At 44.2% G+C, this 19,392-nt stretch overlaps 1 protein-coding gene across 1 annotated transcript in view; it reads left to right on the top strand.

The window, feature by feature from the left end:
* sxph (saxiphilin) overlaps positions 1 to 19,392 on the top strand; it is a 106,641-nt gene that overhangs the window by 57,842 nt on the left and 29,407 nt on the right. Inside the window, 1 exon segment of the mRNA XM_072279949.1 lies at positions 16,295 to 16,452. Within this exon segment, the coding sequence (XP_072136050.1) occupies positions 16,295 to 16,452 (158 nt within the window).

Genomic DNA, 19,392 nt, shown 5'->3' with positions numbered 1-19,392 from the left:
TTGTAAAATGTGTTCAGGAAAGTTTTCTAAATCAATATATAGAGGTACCAACTAGAGAGGATGCAATATTAGATCTCCTATTAGGAAACGAGTTAGGGCAGGTGACGGAAGTGTGTGAAGGGGGACACTTTGGTTCCAATGATCATAATACCATTAGTTTCAACTTGATCATGGATAAAGATAGATCTGGTCCTTGGGCTGAGGTTCTGAACTGGAAAAAGGCCAAATTTGAAGAAATGAGAAAGGATCTAAAAAGCGTGGTTTGGGACAGGTTGTTCTCTGGCAAGGATGTGATTGGTAAGTGGGAAGCCTTCAAAGGAGAAATTTTGAGAGTGCAGAGTTTGTATGTTCCTGTCAGGATTAAAAGCAAACTGAATAAGAATACGGAACCTTGGTTCTCAAGGGGTATTAGAACTCTGATAAAGAAGAAGCAAGAGATGTATGACATGTATAGGAAGCAGGAAGCAAATAAGGTGCTTGAGGAGTATAAAAAGTGCAAAAAAAAAACTTAAGAAAGAAATCAGGAGGGCTAAAAGAAGACATGAGATTGCTTTGGCAGTCAAGGTGAAGGGTAATCCAAAGAGCTTCTACAGGCATATTCAGAGCAAAAGGATAGTAAGGGATAAAATTGGTCCTCTTGAAGATCAGAGTGATCAGCTATGTATGGGACTAAAAGAAATGGGGGAGATCTTAAATGGATTTTTTGCATCTGTATTTACTAAGGAAATTGGCATGGAGTCAATGGAAATAAGGCAAACAAGTAGTGAGGTCATGGAACCTATACAGATTGAGGAGGAGGAGGTGCTTGCTATCTTGAGGCAAATCAGAGTAGATAAATCCCCAGGACCTGACAAGGTATTCCCTTGGACCTTGAAGGGGACTAGTGTTGAAATTGCAGGGGCCCTGGCAGATATACAAACGCATTTAAAATGTCGGTATCTACGGGTGAGTTGCTGGAGGATTGGAGGATAGCTCGTGTTGTTCCGTTATTTAAAAAAGGCTCTAAAAGTAATCTGGGAAATTATAGGCCAATAAGTTTGACGTTGGTAGTAGGTAAATTATTGGAAGGAATACTGAGACATAGGATCTACAAGTATTTGGATAGACAGGGACTTATTAAGGAGAGTCAACATGACTGTGTGTGTGGTAGGTCATGTTTGACCAATCTATTGGAGTTTTTCGAGGAGGTTACCAGGAAAGTGGATGAAGGGAAGGCAGTGGATGTTGTCTACATGGACTTCAGTAAGACCTTTAACAAGGTCCCGCATGGGAGGTTAGTTAGGAAGATTCAGTCACTAGGTATACATGTAGAGGTGGTAAATTGGATTAGACATTGGCTCAATGGAAGAAGCCAGAGAGTGGTAGTAGAGAATTGCTTCTCTGAGTGGAGGCCTGTGACTAGTGGTGTGCCACAGGGATCAGTGCTGTGTCCATTGTGATTTGTCATCTATATCAATCATCTGTGTCACGTACCCCGTGACAGGGATAAAGAAACCAGCAGAAATAGAACCACTATGGAGTCTCGTATTGCTATAAACTAATAATATTTATTAGTAACTACACAATACAGTAATATCAAAGTAAATAAATCACACAGGTTAGCAATGATTATATATAAAAGTAAGTGTGGAATATATATGTATGAAAAAACCAAGCTTCTTTAAGTCTAGGGGTAAAAAGATACAGTCTTACGATGTTGAGTAAAGTTCAGTTCAGTTCAGTTCGTGGTATTTAGTTGAGTAGTGATGGAGAGAGAGAGAGAGAGTGAGTTGAGTCTTCAGGTGAACTGATGCAGTCGATCTTCTTGTCGTCCTCTGAAATCCTTCACAGGTCACCGACTGTGACTTTAACCAGGGGGACCGGTTTTCCTGTGGTGGAGCTATCACCCCGGCAAGGGTGGACACATAGACAACTCCCTGCCAGTCAACCCCTTCTTCACCGTCGGAATAGCAACTTGGATTGATCCGCCTGATCGATCCTCCAAAAACCCACTTGCTCTGTGGGCACAACAATGCTCATTCAATGTCCAGATCATGTGTCTGAGGTCTGTATCGTCTGACCTCCCATTTATTTCACCAGGCTGAGCATCACCTGTCATTCAAAGAGTCCCTCCCTCCTTTGTCTGTAAAGAAGTGCGCAAGCAGTCAACAAGTCCTTGAAAGTAACATCAACAATCTGCCTTTGGTCACCATAGCGACTTTCGAGCTGCTCGGTTCTGTCTCCAACCCCAAACTCAGTAAAAATCCTAAGTTACTTCCAATACCTTAAAATGACAGTCCAACCGTTAATCTTTGTCTCTCTCTCTCTCTCTTTTCAAAAGCAACATATCAGTGGTAAATAACTCTGTCTCTCTCTCCTTTCCAAACAAACCATCAATGTCTCTCTCCAAACAGTTAATAGGGGCACTCCTGGATCTCTTCACACCTGGATGATAATGTGGTAAACTAGATCGGCAAATTTGCTGATGATACAAAGATTGGAGATGTAGTGGACAGTGAGGAAGGTTTTCAAAGCTTGCAGAGGGATTTGGACCAGCTGGAAAAATGGGCTGAAAAATGGCAGATGGAGTTTAATACAGATGAGTGTGAGGTATTGCACTTTGGATGGTCAAACCAAGGTAAAACATACAAGGTAAATGGTAGGGCACTGAGGAGTGCAGTAGAACAGAGGGATCTGGGAATACAGATACAAAATTCCCTAAAGGTGGCACCACAGGTAGATAGGGTCATAAAGAGAGCTTTTGGTACATTGGCCTTTATTAATCAAAGTATTGAGTATAAGAGTTGGAATGTTATGGTGAGGTTGTATAAGGCATTGGTGAGGCCGAATTTGGAGTATTGTGTACAGTTTTGGTCACCAAATTACAGGAAGGATATTAATAAGGTTGAAAGAGTGCAGAGAAGGTTTACAAGGATGTTACGGGACTTGAGAAACTGAGTTACAGAGAAAGGTGGAATAGGTTAAGACTTTATTCCCAGGAGCGTAGAAGAATGAAGGGAGAGTTGATAGAGGTATATAAAATTATGATGGGTATAGATAGAGTGAATGCAAGCAGGCATTTTCTGCTGAGGCTGGGGGAGAAAAAAACCAGAGGACATGGGTTAAGGGTGAAGGGGGAAAAGTTCAAAGGGAATATTAGGGAAAGTATGGGAGTGTGGAATGAGCTGCCAGATGAAGTGGTAAATGCGGGCTCACTTTTAACATTTAAGAAAAACTTGGACAGGTACTTGGATGAGAGGTGTATGGAGGGATATGGTCCAGGTGCAGGTCAATGGGACTAGGCAGAAAAATGGTTTGGCACAGCCAAGAAGGGCCAAAAGGCCTGTTTCTGTGCTGTAATGTTCTATGGTTCTATGGAGGGATGGGTTAGTAAATTTGCTGATGACACAAAGGTTGGGGGTTTTGTGGATAGTGTGGAGGGCTGTCAGAGGTTACAGTGGGACATTGATAGGATGCAAAACTGGGCTGAGAAGTGGCAGATGGAGTTCAACCCAGATAAGTATGAGGTGGTTCATTTTGGTAGGTCAAATATGATAGCAGAATATAGTATTAATGGTAAGACTCTTGGCAGTGTGGAGGATCAGAGGGATCTTGGGGTCCGAGTCCATAGGACACTCAAAGTTGCTGCGCAGGTTGACTCTGTGGTTAAGAAGGCATACAGTGCATTGGCCTTCATCAACCATGGGATTGATTTTAGGAACCAAGGGGTAATGTTGCAGCTATATAGAACCCTGGTCAGACCCCACTTTGAGTACTGTGCTCAATTCTAGTCACCTCACTATGGGAAGGACGAGGAAACCATAGAAAGGGTGCAGAGGAGATTTACAAGGGTGTTGCCTGGATTGGGGAGCATGCCTTATGAGAATAGGTTGAGTGAACTTGGCCTTTTCTCCTTGATGCGACTGAGGATGAGAGGTGACCTGATAGAGGTGTACAAGATAATGAGAGGCATTGATTGTGTGGATAGTCAGAGGCTTTTTCCCAGGTCTGAAATGGCTAGCACGAGAGGGCACAGTTTTAAGGTGCTTGGAAGTAGGTACAGAGGAGATGTCAGGGGTAAGTTTTTTACGCAGAGAGTGGTGAATGTGTGGAATGGGCTGGCGGCGGCAGTGGTGGAGGTGGAAACGATAGGGTCTTTTAAGAGACTCCTAGATGGTTACATCGAGCTCAGAAAAATAGAGAACTATGGGTAAAGCCTAGGTAGTTCTAAGGTAAGGAAATGTTCAGCACAGCTTTGTGGGCTGAAGGGCCTGTATTGTGCTGTAGGTTTTCTATGTTTCTATGACTACCTATACCATTACATGTGACATGAATATGCCTATTGCATAAGGCAAGGCGTCACTGGACGATGTGGATCATTATGTGTGAGAACAGTGTCTGACTTCAACCTTTCCCCTACCTTTTAGAAAGCCTCACATTGCTTTGTCCACTACCATTTCTTCCCAATCTGTAGTAATGAGTTCAGCACAGTAATAAGTGAAGCACAGTGGTCAGGCATGGCAGAAACCTGTCATAGTAATTGATAAATCCTGAAAACAACCACAACTGTGACACATCCTTTAGTCTTGGGGCATCTACCACCGCTTGAATTTTCTCAGCACTTTTAGTGATAAGGCCCTTTCTGAGTGTTTGTGGTGAGCAATACTTTGGACTCTTTTTCCATCTCCATTTGTAGGTAGGCCTACTAAGTCCACTTTGCTGAAGTGTTTTTCTGCCAAAAGGTTTGCAAAGATATCCTTTATCCTGGGCAGAGGGTATTGATCTTCTTTCAGTACTGTGTTGACAATGACCTTAAAATCACCACAGATCTTGACAGACTCATTCTTCTTGGCTTCTGGGACCACTGATGTTGCCCATGGGCTCCACTCAACGTTGAAAAGAATTCCTTCAGCCTCCATGTGACCTAACTCACTGGCTGCTTTATCACAAATGGTGTAAGAACCAGACAGGCTTTGTAAAACTTGGGTGTGGCATTTTCAATTAACACTATTTTACGATACGTTTGAGTTTTCCAGTGCCATTCTTGAACACTGCTGTTGCATCATCCAGCACGTTTCTTAATTGGCTTTCGGTTGACTATTGCAGGGATGTGTCAGGCAAATGGTAAGTGGATCTGCAATCAAGTTGTAGCTGTCTCAGCCAATCATGACCCACAATGCTGACCCTCCTGTTATCTCAGCTAATCATGACCCACAATGCTGGCCCTCCCCAATATGGCTTGTTGGTTGTTGTATTTCACTGTTATGAATGTCGTTCCCACAGGAGTTACCTTTTCTCCAGTCTGCTTTTAATTGGATATCTGCAGGCTTTAGTTCAGTATCTTTGAATGCCGTTCAAATGACTGAAACAGCCGAGTCAGTGTCCAGTTCCATTTTACTTCTGCTGTGAGCCATATTGCTTGTCTCTTATTAGTTTTCACATTGTAAATCTCAAGACTACCCAGCCCTGTGTAATCTCAGATTTTTTTTTATCAGCAGCATGCAGATTAGTGCTCTTTTTGAAACTGCAACTTGAGATTTTAAAAAAATCTTTTTCTCTTCCCTGTGCAGTCATGTATTTTTGTCTGCCTGAAATGTTCTTTGTATGTGTCCTACAACAGCCTATGCGGGCCTCTAAACCTGCATTGGTCTGGTGTATGTGAGCCCCTACCACAATGGTAACAGTTTGTTTGGCCAGGCAGGTTTCTGTTTAGACATTGCAATTTTGTTCACGCTCTCTTTCATTCCTGACTGTGACACAATTGTGTCTCTGTCTGCTGTTTCCATTGATACAGCAGTTTTAACTGCTCTTTTAAATCTGAGTTGTGCTTCAGGTAGGAGCCGTTTTTGAATGCTCTTTTATAAGATTCCACAAACTAATTGATCCTCAGAGCATCATTAAGCCCATTACCAAGCTCAAAAACACAAAATAATCTGCAGGTGCTGGGATCAAAGCAACACTCACAGCACGCTCAGCAGGTCGGGCAGCATCAGTGGAAACGATGAGTCGACGTTTCAGGCCGGAACCCTTTGTCAGGACTGAAGAAAGAAGGAGGGGGAAGGATTTGAAGAAAGCTTATAGGTTCAGTTGAAAAACCAGTAATTTGAAAGACAAAGGGGTGGGGGGAGGGGAAGCAGGGACATCATAGGCAAGAAAACAATGGGTAGTAGAAGAAGGAGGCGGAACCATGAGGGAGGTGATAGGCAGCTGGGGCAGGGGGAAGAGTGAAATAGGGATAGAGGAAGGGAGGGAGAGGGAATTACCAGAAGTTGGAGAATTCTATGTTCATACCAAGGGGCTGGAGACTACCTAGACGGTATATGAGGTGCTGCTCCTCCAACCTGAGTTTAGCCTCATCATGGCAGTAGAGGAGGCCAGGATGGACATATCTGAATGGGAATGGGAAGCAGAGTTGAAGTGGGTGGCTACCGGGAGATCCTGTCTGTTGTGGCGGATGGAGTGGAGGAGCTCGACGAAGCGGTTCCCCAATCTGCGTTGGGTTTCACCGATGTAGATGAAGCCGCACCAGGAGCACCGGATGACTCCAACAGACTCAGAACTGAAGTGTTGCCTCACCTGGAAGGACTGTTTGGGACCCTGAATGGTGGCAAGAGAGGAGGTGTAGGGACAGATGTAGCAGTTACGCTTACAGGGATAAGTGCCGGGTGGGAAATCCGTGGGGATGGACGTGCAGATAAGGGAGTTGCAGAGGGACCGATCCCTGCAGAAAGTGGAGAGGGGTGGAGAGGGAAAGATGTGCTTAGTGTTGGGGTCCTGTTGAAGGTGGCGGAAGTTGCGGAGGATAATTTGTTGGATCCCGAGACTGATGGAGTGGTAGGTGAGGACAAGGGGAACTCTGTCCCTGTTGTGGTTGCGGGAGGATGGGGTGAGGGCCGAAGTGTGGGAAATGGAGGAGATGCAGGTGAGGGCATCATTGATGACTGTAGAAGGGAAACCACGATCCTTAACGAAAGAGGACATTTGGGATGTCCTGGAATGGAAAGCCTCATCCTGGGAGCAGATGCGGCAGAGATGGAGGAACTGGGAATAGGGAATGGTATTTTTGCATCTGGCGGGGAGGGAAGAGGTATAGTCGAGGCAGTTATTAAATCATTTTTTAAAAATTTAAATAATTATTAAAAAAAACAGAAAATAGACACCTTCAGGGAGTCAAGAAAACAGTCAGTACTGGATGATAGTAAACATAATTTTTTTTAAAGAGATGAAATGGCTGGCTTCCTCGGAAAAATAGCCGTGTTTGATTGCACAAGGGATAACTGGATAGTGTATACAGAGTGAATTGAGCAGTATTTTAAAGAAAATAGAATAGCCAATGAGAAACAAGTGCCAGTTTTACTGAGATAGATTCATAGGTGGGAAAGTGTAATTATTAAATAAAAATTTAATAATTTCAATAATCATCTATTGCATCCAGTGTTCCCGGTGCGGCCTCTTCTACATCGGTGAAACCCGATGCAGATTGGGGGACCGCTTCGTCGAGCACCTCTACTCCATCCGCCACAACAGACAGGATTTCCCGGTAGCCACCCACTTCAACTCTGCTTCCCATTCCCATTCAGATATGTCCATACATGGCCTCCTCTACTGCCATGATGAGGCTAAACTCAGGTTGGAGGAGCAACACCTCATATACCATCTAGGTAGTCTCCAGCCCTTGGTATGAACATACAATTCTCCAACTTCTGGTAATTCCCTCCCCCTCCCTTCCTCTATCCCTATTACACTCTGCCCCCTGCCCCAGCTGCCTATCACCTCCCTCATGGTTCCGTCTCCTTCTTCTACTACCCATTATTTTCCTCCCTATGACATCCCTGCTTCCCCTCCCCCACCCCTTTGTCTTTCAAATTACTTGTTTTTCAACTGAACCTACAAGCACTCTTCAAGTCCTTCCCCCTCCTTCTAGCTTCAGTCCTGACAAAGGGTTCCGGCCCAAAACACCAACTCATCATTTCCACTGATGCTGCCCAACCTGCTGAGTTCCTCCAGCATGCTGCGAGTGTCACCAAACTCAAAATGCTTGGACAATTTCTTCAATCAGCCACAAGTATTGCAATGGACTCCCCTTCCTTTTGATTCTGACTATGAAACCGAAAGTGTTCTGCAATCAGCAATGGTTCTGGTTTTTCTAAATGTTCCTACATTACTTTTACAATATCAGCAAAGCTCATTTTGGCAGGTATGGTTGGAGTAATTAAACTTCTAAGCAAAGCAACACTTTCAGTACACTGGATGAACTCAGCAGGTTGGGCAGCATCAGTCAGAAATGATGAGTCGACGTCTTGGGCCGGAACCCTTCGTCAGAACCTTCCTGACGAAGGGTTCTGGCCCGAAACATCGACTCTTCGTTTCTGACTGATGCTGCCCGACCTGCTGAGTTCATCCAGCGTACTGAAAGTGTTGCTTTGATCTTTTACAGCATCTACAGATTATTTTGTGTTTAAACTTCTAAGCAAACTGTATGCTTTCCCATCTATGAATCTAACTCAGTAAAACTGGCACTTCTTTCTCATTGGCTATTCTATTTTCTTTAAAATACTGCTCAATTCACTCTGTATACACTATCCAGTTATCCCTTGTGCAATCAAACACGTCTATTTTTCCGAAGTAGCCAGCCATTTCATCTCTTTAGAAAAAAATTATGTTTACTATCATCTGGTACTCACTGTTTTCTTGACCCCCTGAAGGTGTCTATTTTCTGTTTTTTTAAAACTTAAATGTCTTCTCAGCCAAAGAAAAAAAAGCGCTGCATTTTTTAAAAAACTCTAACATCTCGCTGCACTTTTTATAACTTTAATGTCCCTTTTCCATTTGTGGAAAACAATGTGCTGTATCTCAACAGGTAGGTAGATGTTAACACAAATGATGTATTTCACTGTACACGTGATTAATAAACTTGAATCTTGTATCAAGTTGCCTATCTCAGCTGGACCCCATTTGTCTAAATTTGGCACAAACCCATCTATTTTCCTATCCACGTACCCACCTCAACCATTTCCTCAGGCAGCTCATTCCACATAATGAAGGTTTTGTTCTTTCTCGTTCCTTCCCTGAAGATAGACAAGCAACATAAGCCTTCACATATTCCCTCCCTCCTATTCAATGGTTTCAGTTTCTGAGTTGACTCTTAACAAGTCAAGTTTACTGTCATTTGGACAGGTACAGGTACGATGCTTGTACCATGTATTCACTGGAAAGGGGGGGATCTCATTAAAACCTATCGAATGTTGAAAGGCCTAAATAGAGTACACGTGGAGAGGATATTTCCTATAGTGGGAGAGTCTAGTACCAGAGTACGCAGTTTCAGAATAGAGGGACATCCATTTGGAACAGAGATGGTGAATCTGTGGGATTTGTTGCCACAGGTGGCCTGGTCATTGGGTGTATTTAAGGCAGATGTTAATAGATTCTTGATTAGTCAGGTTATGAAGGGTTACAGGAAGAAGGCAGGAGATTGGACTGAGAGGGAAAGATGCACCGTAGAAAGCATTCTTCTAGGGTGCATCACAACCTGGTATGAAAGTTGTCCTGTCCAAGACTGAAAGAAGCTGCAGAAGATCGTGAACACGGTGCAGCACACCACACAAACCAATCTTCCGTCCATGGACTCACTTTACACCGCACACTGTCGGAGCAGTACTGCCAGGATAATCAAGGACACAACCCACCCAGCCAACAGACTTTTCATCCCTCTTCCCTCCGGGAGAAGGTTCACACGGCCAGATTTGGGAACAGCTTCTTTCCAACAATGATAAGACTGCTGAACGGATCCTGAGCTGGATCTGGGTCATACTCTCCAAGTATCCGGACCTGTCTCTCGGTTTTTTTGCACTACCTTACTTCCCATTTTTCTATTTTCTATTTATGATTTATAATTAAAATTTTTAATATTTACTATTTTTAATATTTAATATTTGTATTCCAGGGAGTGTGAAGCACAGAATCAAATATCGCTGTGATGATTGTACGTTCTAGTACCAATTGTTTGGCAACAATAAAGTATAAAGTATGAAGTATTGATCAGCCATGATGAAATGGAGGAGCAGACTCAATGGACCGACTGGCCTAATTCTACTCCTATATTTATGGTCTTATGATTTTATAATTTATTTTCTTTATTATGTATAATTTATATTCAGAGTTTAGGTTCAGACAACACAGAACATGAATTCTGCAAGACAGTGGGGAAAAAAGACTGCTGAACAAAAATAACTTTATTATCAAGTACCTTATACAACCCTCAGATTCATTTTCTTGCAGGCAAAAACAGTAAATCCAAGAAACACAATAGAATCAATGAAAGACCACACCCGATAAACAGACAAACAACCAATGTGCAAAAGACGACAAACTGCAAGTAAAAAGAAAAACAAAGTAACAATAAATAAATAAGCAAATGTTGAGAACATGAGATGGAGAATCCTTGAAAGTGAGTCCACAGGTTGTGGGAACAGTTCAGTGATGGGTGAGTGAAGTTATCCCCTCCGCTTCAAGAGCCTGATGGTTGAGGTTCCTCCTGAACCGGGTGGTTTGGATCCTTCTTCCTGATGACAGCTGTGAAAAGAAAGCAAGGCCTGGAAGTTTTACCCAAGATAGATAGGGCTATATACACTACTTTTTGTAGGATTTTCTTTTCAAAGGCATTGGTTTCTCCATACCAGGCTCATGATGCAACCAGTCAATGTACTCTCCACCACACAACTATAAAACTTCAGATATCATGCCAAATCTTCCAAAACTTCTAAGGAAGTAGAGGCACTGCTGTGCTTTCTTCACAGTGGAACTTGCATGCTGGACCCAGGACAGGTCCTCTGTGAAGATAACAGCAAGGAATTTAAAGTTGCTGACTCTCTCCACCTCTGATTCCCCAGAGGGGACTGGCTCATGGACCTCTGGTTTCCTCGCCCTGAAGTCAATAATCAGCTCCTTGGTTTGCTGACTGGTTAAGAGGTTGTTGGTCTGACACCACTCAGCCAGATTTTCAATCTCCTTTCTATATATTGATTCATCACCACCTTCAATTTCGCCAGCGAAAGTGATGTCATCAGCAAGCGTAAATATAACATTGGAGTGGTATTTAGTCACACAGTCATAGGTGTAAAGTGAGTAGAGCAGGGGGCTAAGCACACAGCCTTGTGATGCACCTGTGCTGATGGAGATCGTGCAGGAGATGTTTTTGCCAATCTGAACTGACTGGGGTCTGCAAGTGAGGAAATCGAGGATCCAATTACAGAAGGAAGGCATTGAGGCCAGGGTCTTTAACCTTATTGATTCATTTTGAGGGGATGTTAGTATCGAATGCCCAGCTGTAGTTGATACAGAACATCCTGATGTATGCGTCTCCACTGTCCAGATATTCCAGGGTTGGGTAAAGAGCCAATGAAATGGTTTCTGCTGTTGACCTGTTGAGTCGGTGAGCAAATCTAAGTCGGTTCTCAGGCAAGAGTTGACATGTTTTATCACCAACCTCTCAAAGCACTTTATCATAGTGGATGTAAGTGCTATCGGGCAATAATCGTTGAGTCAAGTTATCATGTTGTTCTTAGCCACCAATATAATTGGAGTCCGCTTGAAGTAGGTGGGTAACTTAGACTGCCGAAGCAAGAGGTTAAAAATATTGGTGAACACTCCAGCACGAGGAAATCTGCAGATCTTGGAATTTCAAGCAACACACACAAAAAATGCTGGTGAACGCAGCAGGCCAGGCAGCATCTATAGGAAGGGGTACAGTCAACATTTCGGGCCGAGACTCTTCGTCAGGACTAACTGAAAGAAGAGATAGTAAGAGATTTGAAAGTGGGAGGGGGAGGGAGAGATCAGAAATGATAGGAGAAGACAGGAGGAGGAGGGATGGAGCCAAGAGCTGGAAAAATGATTGGCAAAAGGGATATGAGGCTGGAGAAGGGAGAGGATCATGGGACAAGAGGCCTAGGGAGAAGGAAAGGGGGAGGGGGGAAGCCCAGACGATGGGCAAGGAGTATAGTGGGAGGGACAGAGGGAGAAAAAAGGAGACAGAGGAGAAAAAGATTAATAATAATAAATAAATAACGGATGTGTTACGAAGGGGAGGTGGGTCATTAACGGAAGTTAGAGAAGTCAATGTTCATGCCATCAGGTTGGAGGCTACCCAGATGGAATATCACCGCACCAGGCCATTGTCTCCCACACCATCACCAACTTTATCCGCTCAGGGGACCTCCTATCCACTGCTACTAACGTTATAGTTCCCACACCCCGCACTTCCCGTTTCTACCTCCTATCCAAGATCCACAAACCTACCTGTCCAGGTAGACCCATTGTCTCAGCTTGCTCCTGCCCCACCGAACTCATTTCTGCATACCTCGACACGGTTTTATCCCCGCTTGTTCTATCCCTTCCTACCTATGTTCGTGACACCTCTCACACTCTGAATTTTTTCGATGATTTTAAGTTCCCTGGCCCCCACCACTTTATTTTCACCATGGATGTCCAGTCCCTATATACCTCCATCCCCCACCAGGTAGGTGTCAAAGCTCTCCGCTTCTTTTTGGATTCCAGACCTAACCAGTTCCCCTTTTCCACCACTTTCCTTCATCTAGCAGAATTAGTCCTTGCTCTTAATAATTTCTCCTTTGGCTCTTCCCACTTCCTCCAAACTAAAGGTGTAGCCATGGGCACCAGTATGGGTCCCAGCTATGCCTGCCTTTTTGTTGGCTTTGTAGAACAATCCATGTTCCAAGCCTATACTGGTGTCTGTCCTCTACTTTTCCTTCGCTACATCGACGACTGCATTGGTGCTGCTTCCTGCACGCATGCTGAGCTCGTTGACATCATCAACTTTGCCTCCAACTTTCACCCTGCCCTCAAGTTTACCTGGTCCATTTCCGACACTTCCCTCTCGTTTCTTGATCTTTCTGTCTCTATCTCTGGAGACAGCTTATCTACTGATGTCTACTATAAGCCTATGGACTCTCACAGCTACCTGGACTATTCCTCTTCCCACCCTGTCTCTTGCAAAAGTGTCATCCCCTTCTTGCAATTCCTCCGTCTCCGCCACATCTGCTCTCAGGATGAGGCTTTTCATTTTAGGACGAAGGAGATGTCCTCCTTTTTCAAAGAAAGGGGCTTCCCTTCCTCCACCTTCAACTCTGCTCTCAAATGCATTTCTCCCATTTCATGCACATCTGCTCTCACTCCATCCTCCCGCCACCCCACTAGGAATAGGGTTCCCCTTGTCCTCATCTACCACCCCACCAGCCTCTGGGTCCAACATATAATTCTCTGTAACTTCCGCCACATCTAACGGGATCCCACCACCAAGCACATCTTTCCCTCTCCCCCTTTCTGCTTTCCGCAGGGATCGCTCCCTAGGCAACTCCCTTGTCCATTTGTTTCCCCCCATCCCTTCCCACCAATCTCCCTCCTGGCACTTATCCTTGTAAGCGGAACAAGTGCTACACATGCCCTTACACTTTCTCCCTCACTACCGTTCAGGGCCCCAGACAGTCCTTCCAGGTGAGGTGACACTTCACTAGTGAGTCGGCTGGTGTGATATACTGCGTCTGGTGCTCCCGGTGTGGCCTTCTGTATATTGACGAGACCTGACGCAGGCTGGGGGACCATTTCACTGAACACCTACGTTCTGTCTGCCAGAGAAAGCAGGATCTCCCAGTGGCCACACATTTTAATTCCACGTCCTATTCCCGTTCTGATATGTCTATCCACAGCCTCCTCTACTGTTAAGATGAAGCCACACTCAGGTTGGAGGAACAACACCTTATATTCCATCTGGGTAACCTCCAACCTGATGGCCTGAACATTGACTTCTCTAACTTCCATTAATGCCCCACCTCCCCCTCGTACTCCATCCGTTATCTATTTATTTATTTATTCATTCATTCATTCTCTCTCTCTCCTTTTTTCTCCCTCTGTCCCTCTCACTGTACTCCTTGCCCATTCTCTGGGCTTCCCCTCTCCCCCTTTCTTTCTCCCTAGGCCTCCCATCCCATGATCCTCTCCCTTCTCCAGTCTCATATCCCTTTTGCCAATCAACTTTCCAGCTCTTAGAGCCATCCCTCCCCCTCCTGTTTTTTCCTATCATTTCGGATCTCCCCCTCCCCCTCCCACTTTCAAATCTCTTCTTTCAGTTAGTCCTGATAAAAGGTCCCGGCCTGAAACGTCAACTGTACCTCTTCCTGTAGATGCTGCCTGGCCTGATGCATTCACCAGCACTTTTTGTGTGTGTTGGTGAACACTCCAGCCGGTTGATCAGCAGAGGTGTTTAGTACTCTGCCAGGCACCCCATCTGGGCCGGTTGCTTTCCATGGGTTCACCTTTTTAAAGGTTGCTCTTACATTGGCCTCCAAGACTGAGATCACAGGGTCACCAAGGGCTGTGGGAGTTTGTGAAGGTTCCTCCATGTTTTGATAGTCAAAATGTACATAGAAGGCATGGAGCTCATTTGGGAGCGAAGCCCTACTGTCATCTGTGTCGCTTGGTTTCACCTTGTTGGAGGTGATAGCATCCAAGCCCTCTGCAGCTGCCAACCATCCTTCAGTAATTCAGGTTTGGTCCAGAATTGCCACTTTGCAAATGAAATGACTGTCTGGAAAGTGTATCTGGACCTCTCGCATCGCCAGAGCTGAAAGCCACTGATCTGCCCCTCAGCAGATTGTCAATCTTATGGTTCATCCAGGGTTCTAATCAGGGAAGACTCTGAATGATTTTGTGGGACATATTCATCTATGACCTTTTTTTAAGAAAGTCCATGACAACCGTGGTGTAGTTGTTCAGATCCTCTGATATTTGAACAAGGCCAGGTCTACCGATTTGTAGCCATTCCTCTGCCTCTTGTGATCACCTCTTTGTTGTCCTTAAGGCATTAGTGGAAAACAAACACAATCAGAGACAATTCCATGATAGTACAAAAGATTCCCCATAGAGTTTCTTTGCTGAGGGAAAGATAGGGCTGTGCAGGTCGGTTCAAGAATCTGGTGGTTGAAAGGAAGTAGCTGTCCTTTAACCAGGTGACGTTGGACTTCAGGCCTGATGATAACGGTGAGAAGAGGGCATGGCCTGGATAGTGAGGATCCTTGATGGCATATGTCTCCTCCTTGAAGCACGGTATACCTCCTGTAGATGCTGTCGATGATGGAGGTGGTTGTGTCCCTGATAAACCAGTCTGTGTCCACTACACTCTGCAGTCTCTTGGGCCCCTGTGCTTTAGAACTACTGTACCAGTCTATGATGCAACCAGTCAGGGTGCTCTCAATAGTGTATCTGTTATGTCAGTGTTGGTGAGGTCGATTTCACCATTGCATCATTGAAGTACTAAAAGGAACTAAGATGTCACCATCAGTTGTTAGTAAATGGGATTGCACAGAGATACAGTGGATAAATGTTTTCCTAATACTGCAGGGAACAGCACTTCAAGGCATTGTTCAAAAGGCGAAAATGGTTTACATTTGTCCTGCACCTTCCCTAAACTCAGGTTGTCCCAAAGCATCTCAATCCCTTGGAGTAGTTTAGAATTGCTGTCTGTCTGGAAGCCCAGTGGGGGCCAGTGTGTGGTAATAGTTCCGTTGTGCTAAGTGTGGGATAAATACCAGCTACTCACCACAGCTTGCCTCCTTTTCCTTGAATTTTTCCGCGTTTTTATCTAGGGTAAAAGACATTCTCTTTTCTCCCCTCTTCCATTGAGCAGAATATACAAAAACCTGAAAGTCGTCCCACTAGGCTCAAGGACCACTTCTATTCTGCTGTTAGACTCTTGTGCATGGACCTCTTGAACGATAAGATGCACTCTTGACCGCACAATCTACCTCGTTATGACCTTGAATTTTATCATTTCCCTACACTGCACTTTCATTGCACCTTTACATTTTATTTTTGCATTGTTATTGCTTTACCTAGTTCTTTCTCAATGCACTGTTTGATGACTTGAACAGCATGCAAGTCAAGCTTTTCACTGTATCTTGGTACATGTGACAGTAATAAACCAAATTTATTTAGGGGCAGCATGAGAGTGTAGCAGTTACCATAACACTATTACCTCAACAGCAACCTGGCTTCAATTCCTGCCACTGCCTGTAGGGCGCCTGTACTTTCTCTCCCAGACCACGTGGGTTTCCTCCCATACTCCAGATATGTAAGGGATAGTAGGTCACATGGGTGTAACTGGGACACAAAGGTGAATGTAGAGATCAGCTTGACATTTACTATACTGGAGATTAAGTTGTTTACAATCATCTGTAGGTATTTCCACAACAGTTCTATGCCTTCTAGACCTAACAAGGTGTTGTCCCTTTCTTCTCCTCAGTATCTGAAGCGGCCAAGTACAGACTGCTGTGCGCTGACGGAACACAGGCCAACGTTACCGATGGGAGAAAATGCCACCTAAGTCGCGGTCCTGGGAACGCAGTCGTGACTAGATACAACTACAGGAAGAGCGCCCGGAAATTCCTCACCCTGGTCCAGGTTCCATCTCCTCCTCCATGTCATGTAAAACCAGAAAGATACTGGAAATGCTCAGCACTTCAGGCAGTGTCTGTGGGAAGAGAAATAGGGTAAACTTCAAACTTCAACCTAAAACAACAATTACCACAGATGCTGCTTGACCCGCTGTGTGGTTCCAGCATTTTCCATTTAGTTTTTATTTCACTTGCTTGCTGCCCCCATGACTGTTTGACCAGGTTATAGAATATAGAATATAGCACAGTACAGTAAATGCCCTTTGACCCAAGACTTGGTGATCTAATGACCTTGTACTCTAATAATCTTATACTCTAAGATCAATCTAACCCTCCATTATTATATCATCCATCTGCCCATCTAAGAGTTTCTTAAATGTCCCTAATGTATCTGCCTCTACCACCATCCCTGGCAACACGTTCCACGTGTTCACAATTCTCTGTGTAAAAAAATCTTACTGTACTCCTGATTTCCCCTTGACTTACCTCCCATCACTTTAAAATGATGCCCCCCATTACAATCTAGAGTATAGGAAGTTTCTCTGGCCACTCAGATCTATGCCTCTTATCATCTTGTACACCTCTATCAAGTCACCTCTCGTGCTCCTTCACGCATTAGAATCAGTTATATTAATCTGCTGAGGGGTGTCATATAATGGACTGTTTGACCTAGATATCTAAACCCATTTAGGCAACAGGACTTGGGCTGTTCACAGACACAACGATGGATTCATATGTGAGTGGACTTTATTTCCTTGATCAATGATTGATTGGCTTACAGCACAGGACAACTGCACTGCTTTCTGAAAATGCAAATGGGTCTGGTAAATGTTAGTAAATGCAGTGAACACAGCATGTGGACCATGGACCATGAACAGGACCATGTTCAGCACAGCTAATTAAGCTAATAATGCCAATTTACACTAATTCCATTTGCCTGAACAATGTCCATATCTCTTCATTCTCTGCACATTCATGTGCCTTAGAGCCTCTTAAATGCTTCTGTTGTATCTGCTTCTGTCATTGCAGAATAACTAGACTCTGAAAACTCACACTTGTTCCTCAATCACATTTTATTTAACTTCAGAATCAGGTTTATTAAAATAAGTAATTAAATAAGTAGTGCAGAAAGAGAGCAAAAAGACTGAGGGAGTGTTCATGGATTCATCGTCCATCAGAAATCTGATGGAGGAGGGGGAGAAGCTGCTCCTGAAATGTGGAATGTGTGTTTTCAGACTCCTGTACCTCCTCCTTGATGGTAGCAATGAGAAGTGGGCTAGTCCTGGGTACTGGGGATCCTTAATGAAGGATCCCCACCTTTTTGAGGCATCACCTTTTGAAGGTGCCCGGATGCTGGGGAGGTGAGTGCCCCCTGCCCCTCAGGGGAGCCTGTTGCAGAGCACATAAAGGCTTGTCGGCGGGTGGGGTGAGACCCTTTCCCTGGATATTACCATATATGGGCTGGTTGTACCTTCTGGCACTGACCAAACCCCTCGCAGCCGCCTTCCTCTACTTCTCCCTCTTCTTTTAAAATATTGTCAAACCACATTTTGTCTGCTGTTCAGTGTGAGAATCAGAATCAGTTTTATAATCACTGATGAAATTTTAACACAAGAGATTCTGCAGATGCTGGAAATCCAAGCAACACACACAAAATGCTGGAGGAACTCAGCAGGTCAGGCAGCATCTATGGAAGTGAATAAACAGTTGACCTTTTGGGCTGAGAACCTTCATCAGGACTGGAAAGGAAGGGGGAAGAAGCAGAATAAGAAGGTAGAGGAGGGGAAGGAGTACAAGCTGAAAGGTGATAGGTGTAGCCAGGTGCGTGGGGGGGGTGGTCGAAGTGAGAAGCTGGAAAAGATGGCTAGTGAAGAAGGAATCTGATATGAGAGGAAAGTGGACAACGGAAGAAAATGATGAGGAGGGACCCCAGGGGAAGGTGATAGGCAGGTGAGGAGAAGTGGTAGGAGGGGAGCCAAAGTGGGGAATGGAAGAGGGAATGAGGAGTGAAAAATTACTAGAAGCCAGAGAATTCTATATTCATGCCATCCAAATGGAATATGAGGTGTTGCTCCTCCAAACATGGTGGCAGTAGAGACTGACATGTCAGAATGGGAATGGAAATGTCATGAAATTTGTTGTTTTGTGACAGCAGTACAGTGCAAGATGTAAAAAAAAAGACTATAATTTACAATAAAAATAAATAGTGCAAAAGAAGAATATTGAGTAAGTGTTCATGGCTTGCTGGACCATTCAGAAGCTTGTGGTGGTGGGTAAAAGCTAAATGGTGAGAGTTCTTTATGATGGATCCCCCTTCTTGAGGCACCACGTCTTGAAAATGTCATTGGTTGTGCCATCAAGTGGTGCCCTGATTTCAAAAGCAATCACTCCTGCAATTCATTTCTTTGGTTTACATTGGGATTTCCAACTCTTATCAAATCAGAGGGAGCTGAATCTTTTAAGTCTTTGAATACTTTTGAGGCAGGAGTATGTGATGCTTTATAATCAAGGAGAAAGGTTACCATGGGAAGTTAGGGATGTCAAGTTGAGGTTGCAAATGGATCAGTTGTGATCTAATTAAATAGTAGAGCAGGCTTGAGGGACTAAGTAATCTACTCCTAATGCATGTTTGGAACCCCTTCCTACATGCATAATCACTAAGCTGTCAAATCCGAGTGCTGAGACAGGAGATGCCTAGTCATAGTGATGACATCGGGCGTATTGTCCAACATATCTGAGTTTACCCGGATGTTGCTTAATTCACTTTCAGGATAATTCTGTTTACATATCAATCCCCAAATATTGATGAGAATTATTTTGCAAAGTTGATTGGGTTAAACATGTCTCTGAAGTGACTATCCAGTGGTGAGGTTGATGCTGAAGATCCACGTTGTGTTATTCTTTCTCCTTTGTATCGTAGCAGTTGAGCCACTTTGGAGGACAGTTA

This window comes from Mobula birostris, chromosome 2 (genome assembly GCF_030028105.1).
Source record: "Mobula birostris isolate sMobBir1 chromosome 2, sMobBir1.hap1, whole genome shotgun sequence".
NCBI lineage: Eukaryota > Metazoa > Chordata > Chondrichthyes > Myliobatiformes > Myliobatidae > Mobula > Mobula birostris.
This window is presented reverse-complemented; position numbering and strand designations above follow the sequence as displayed.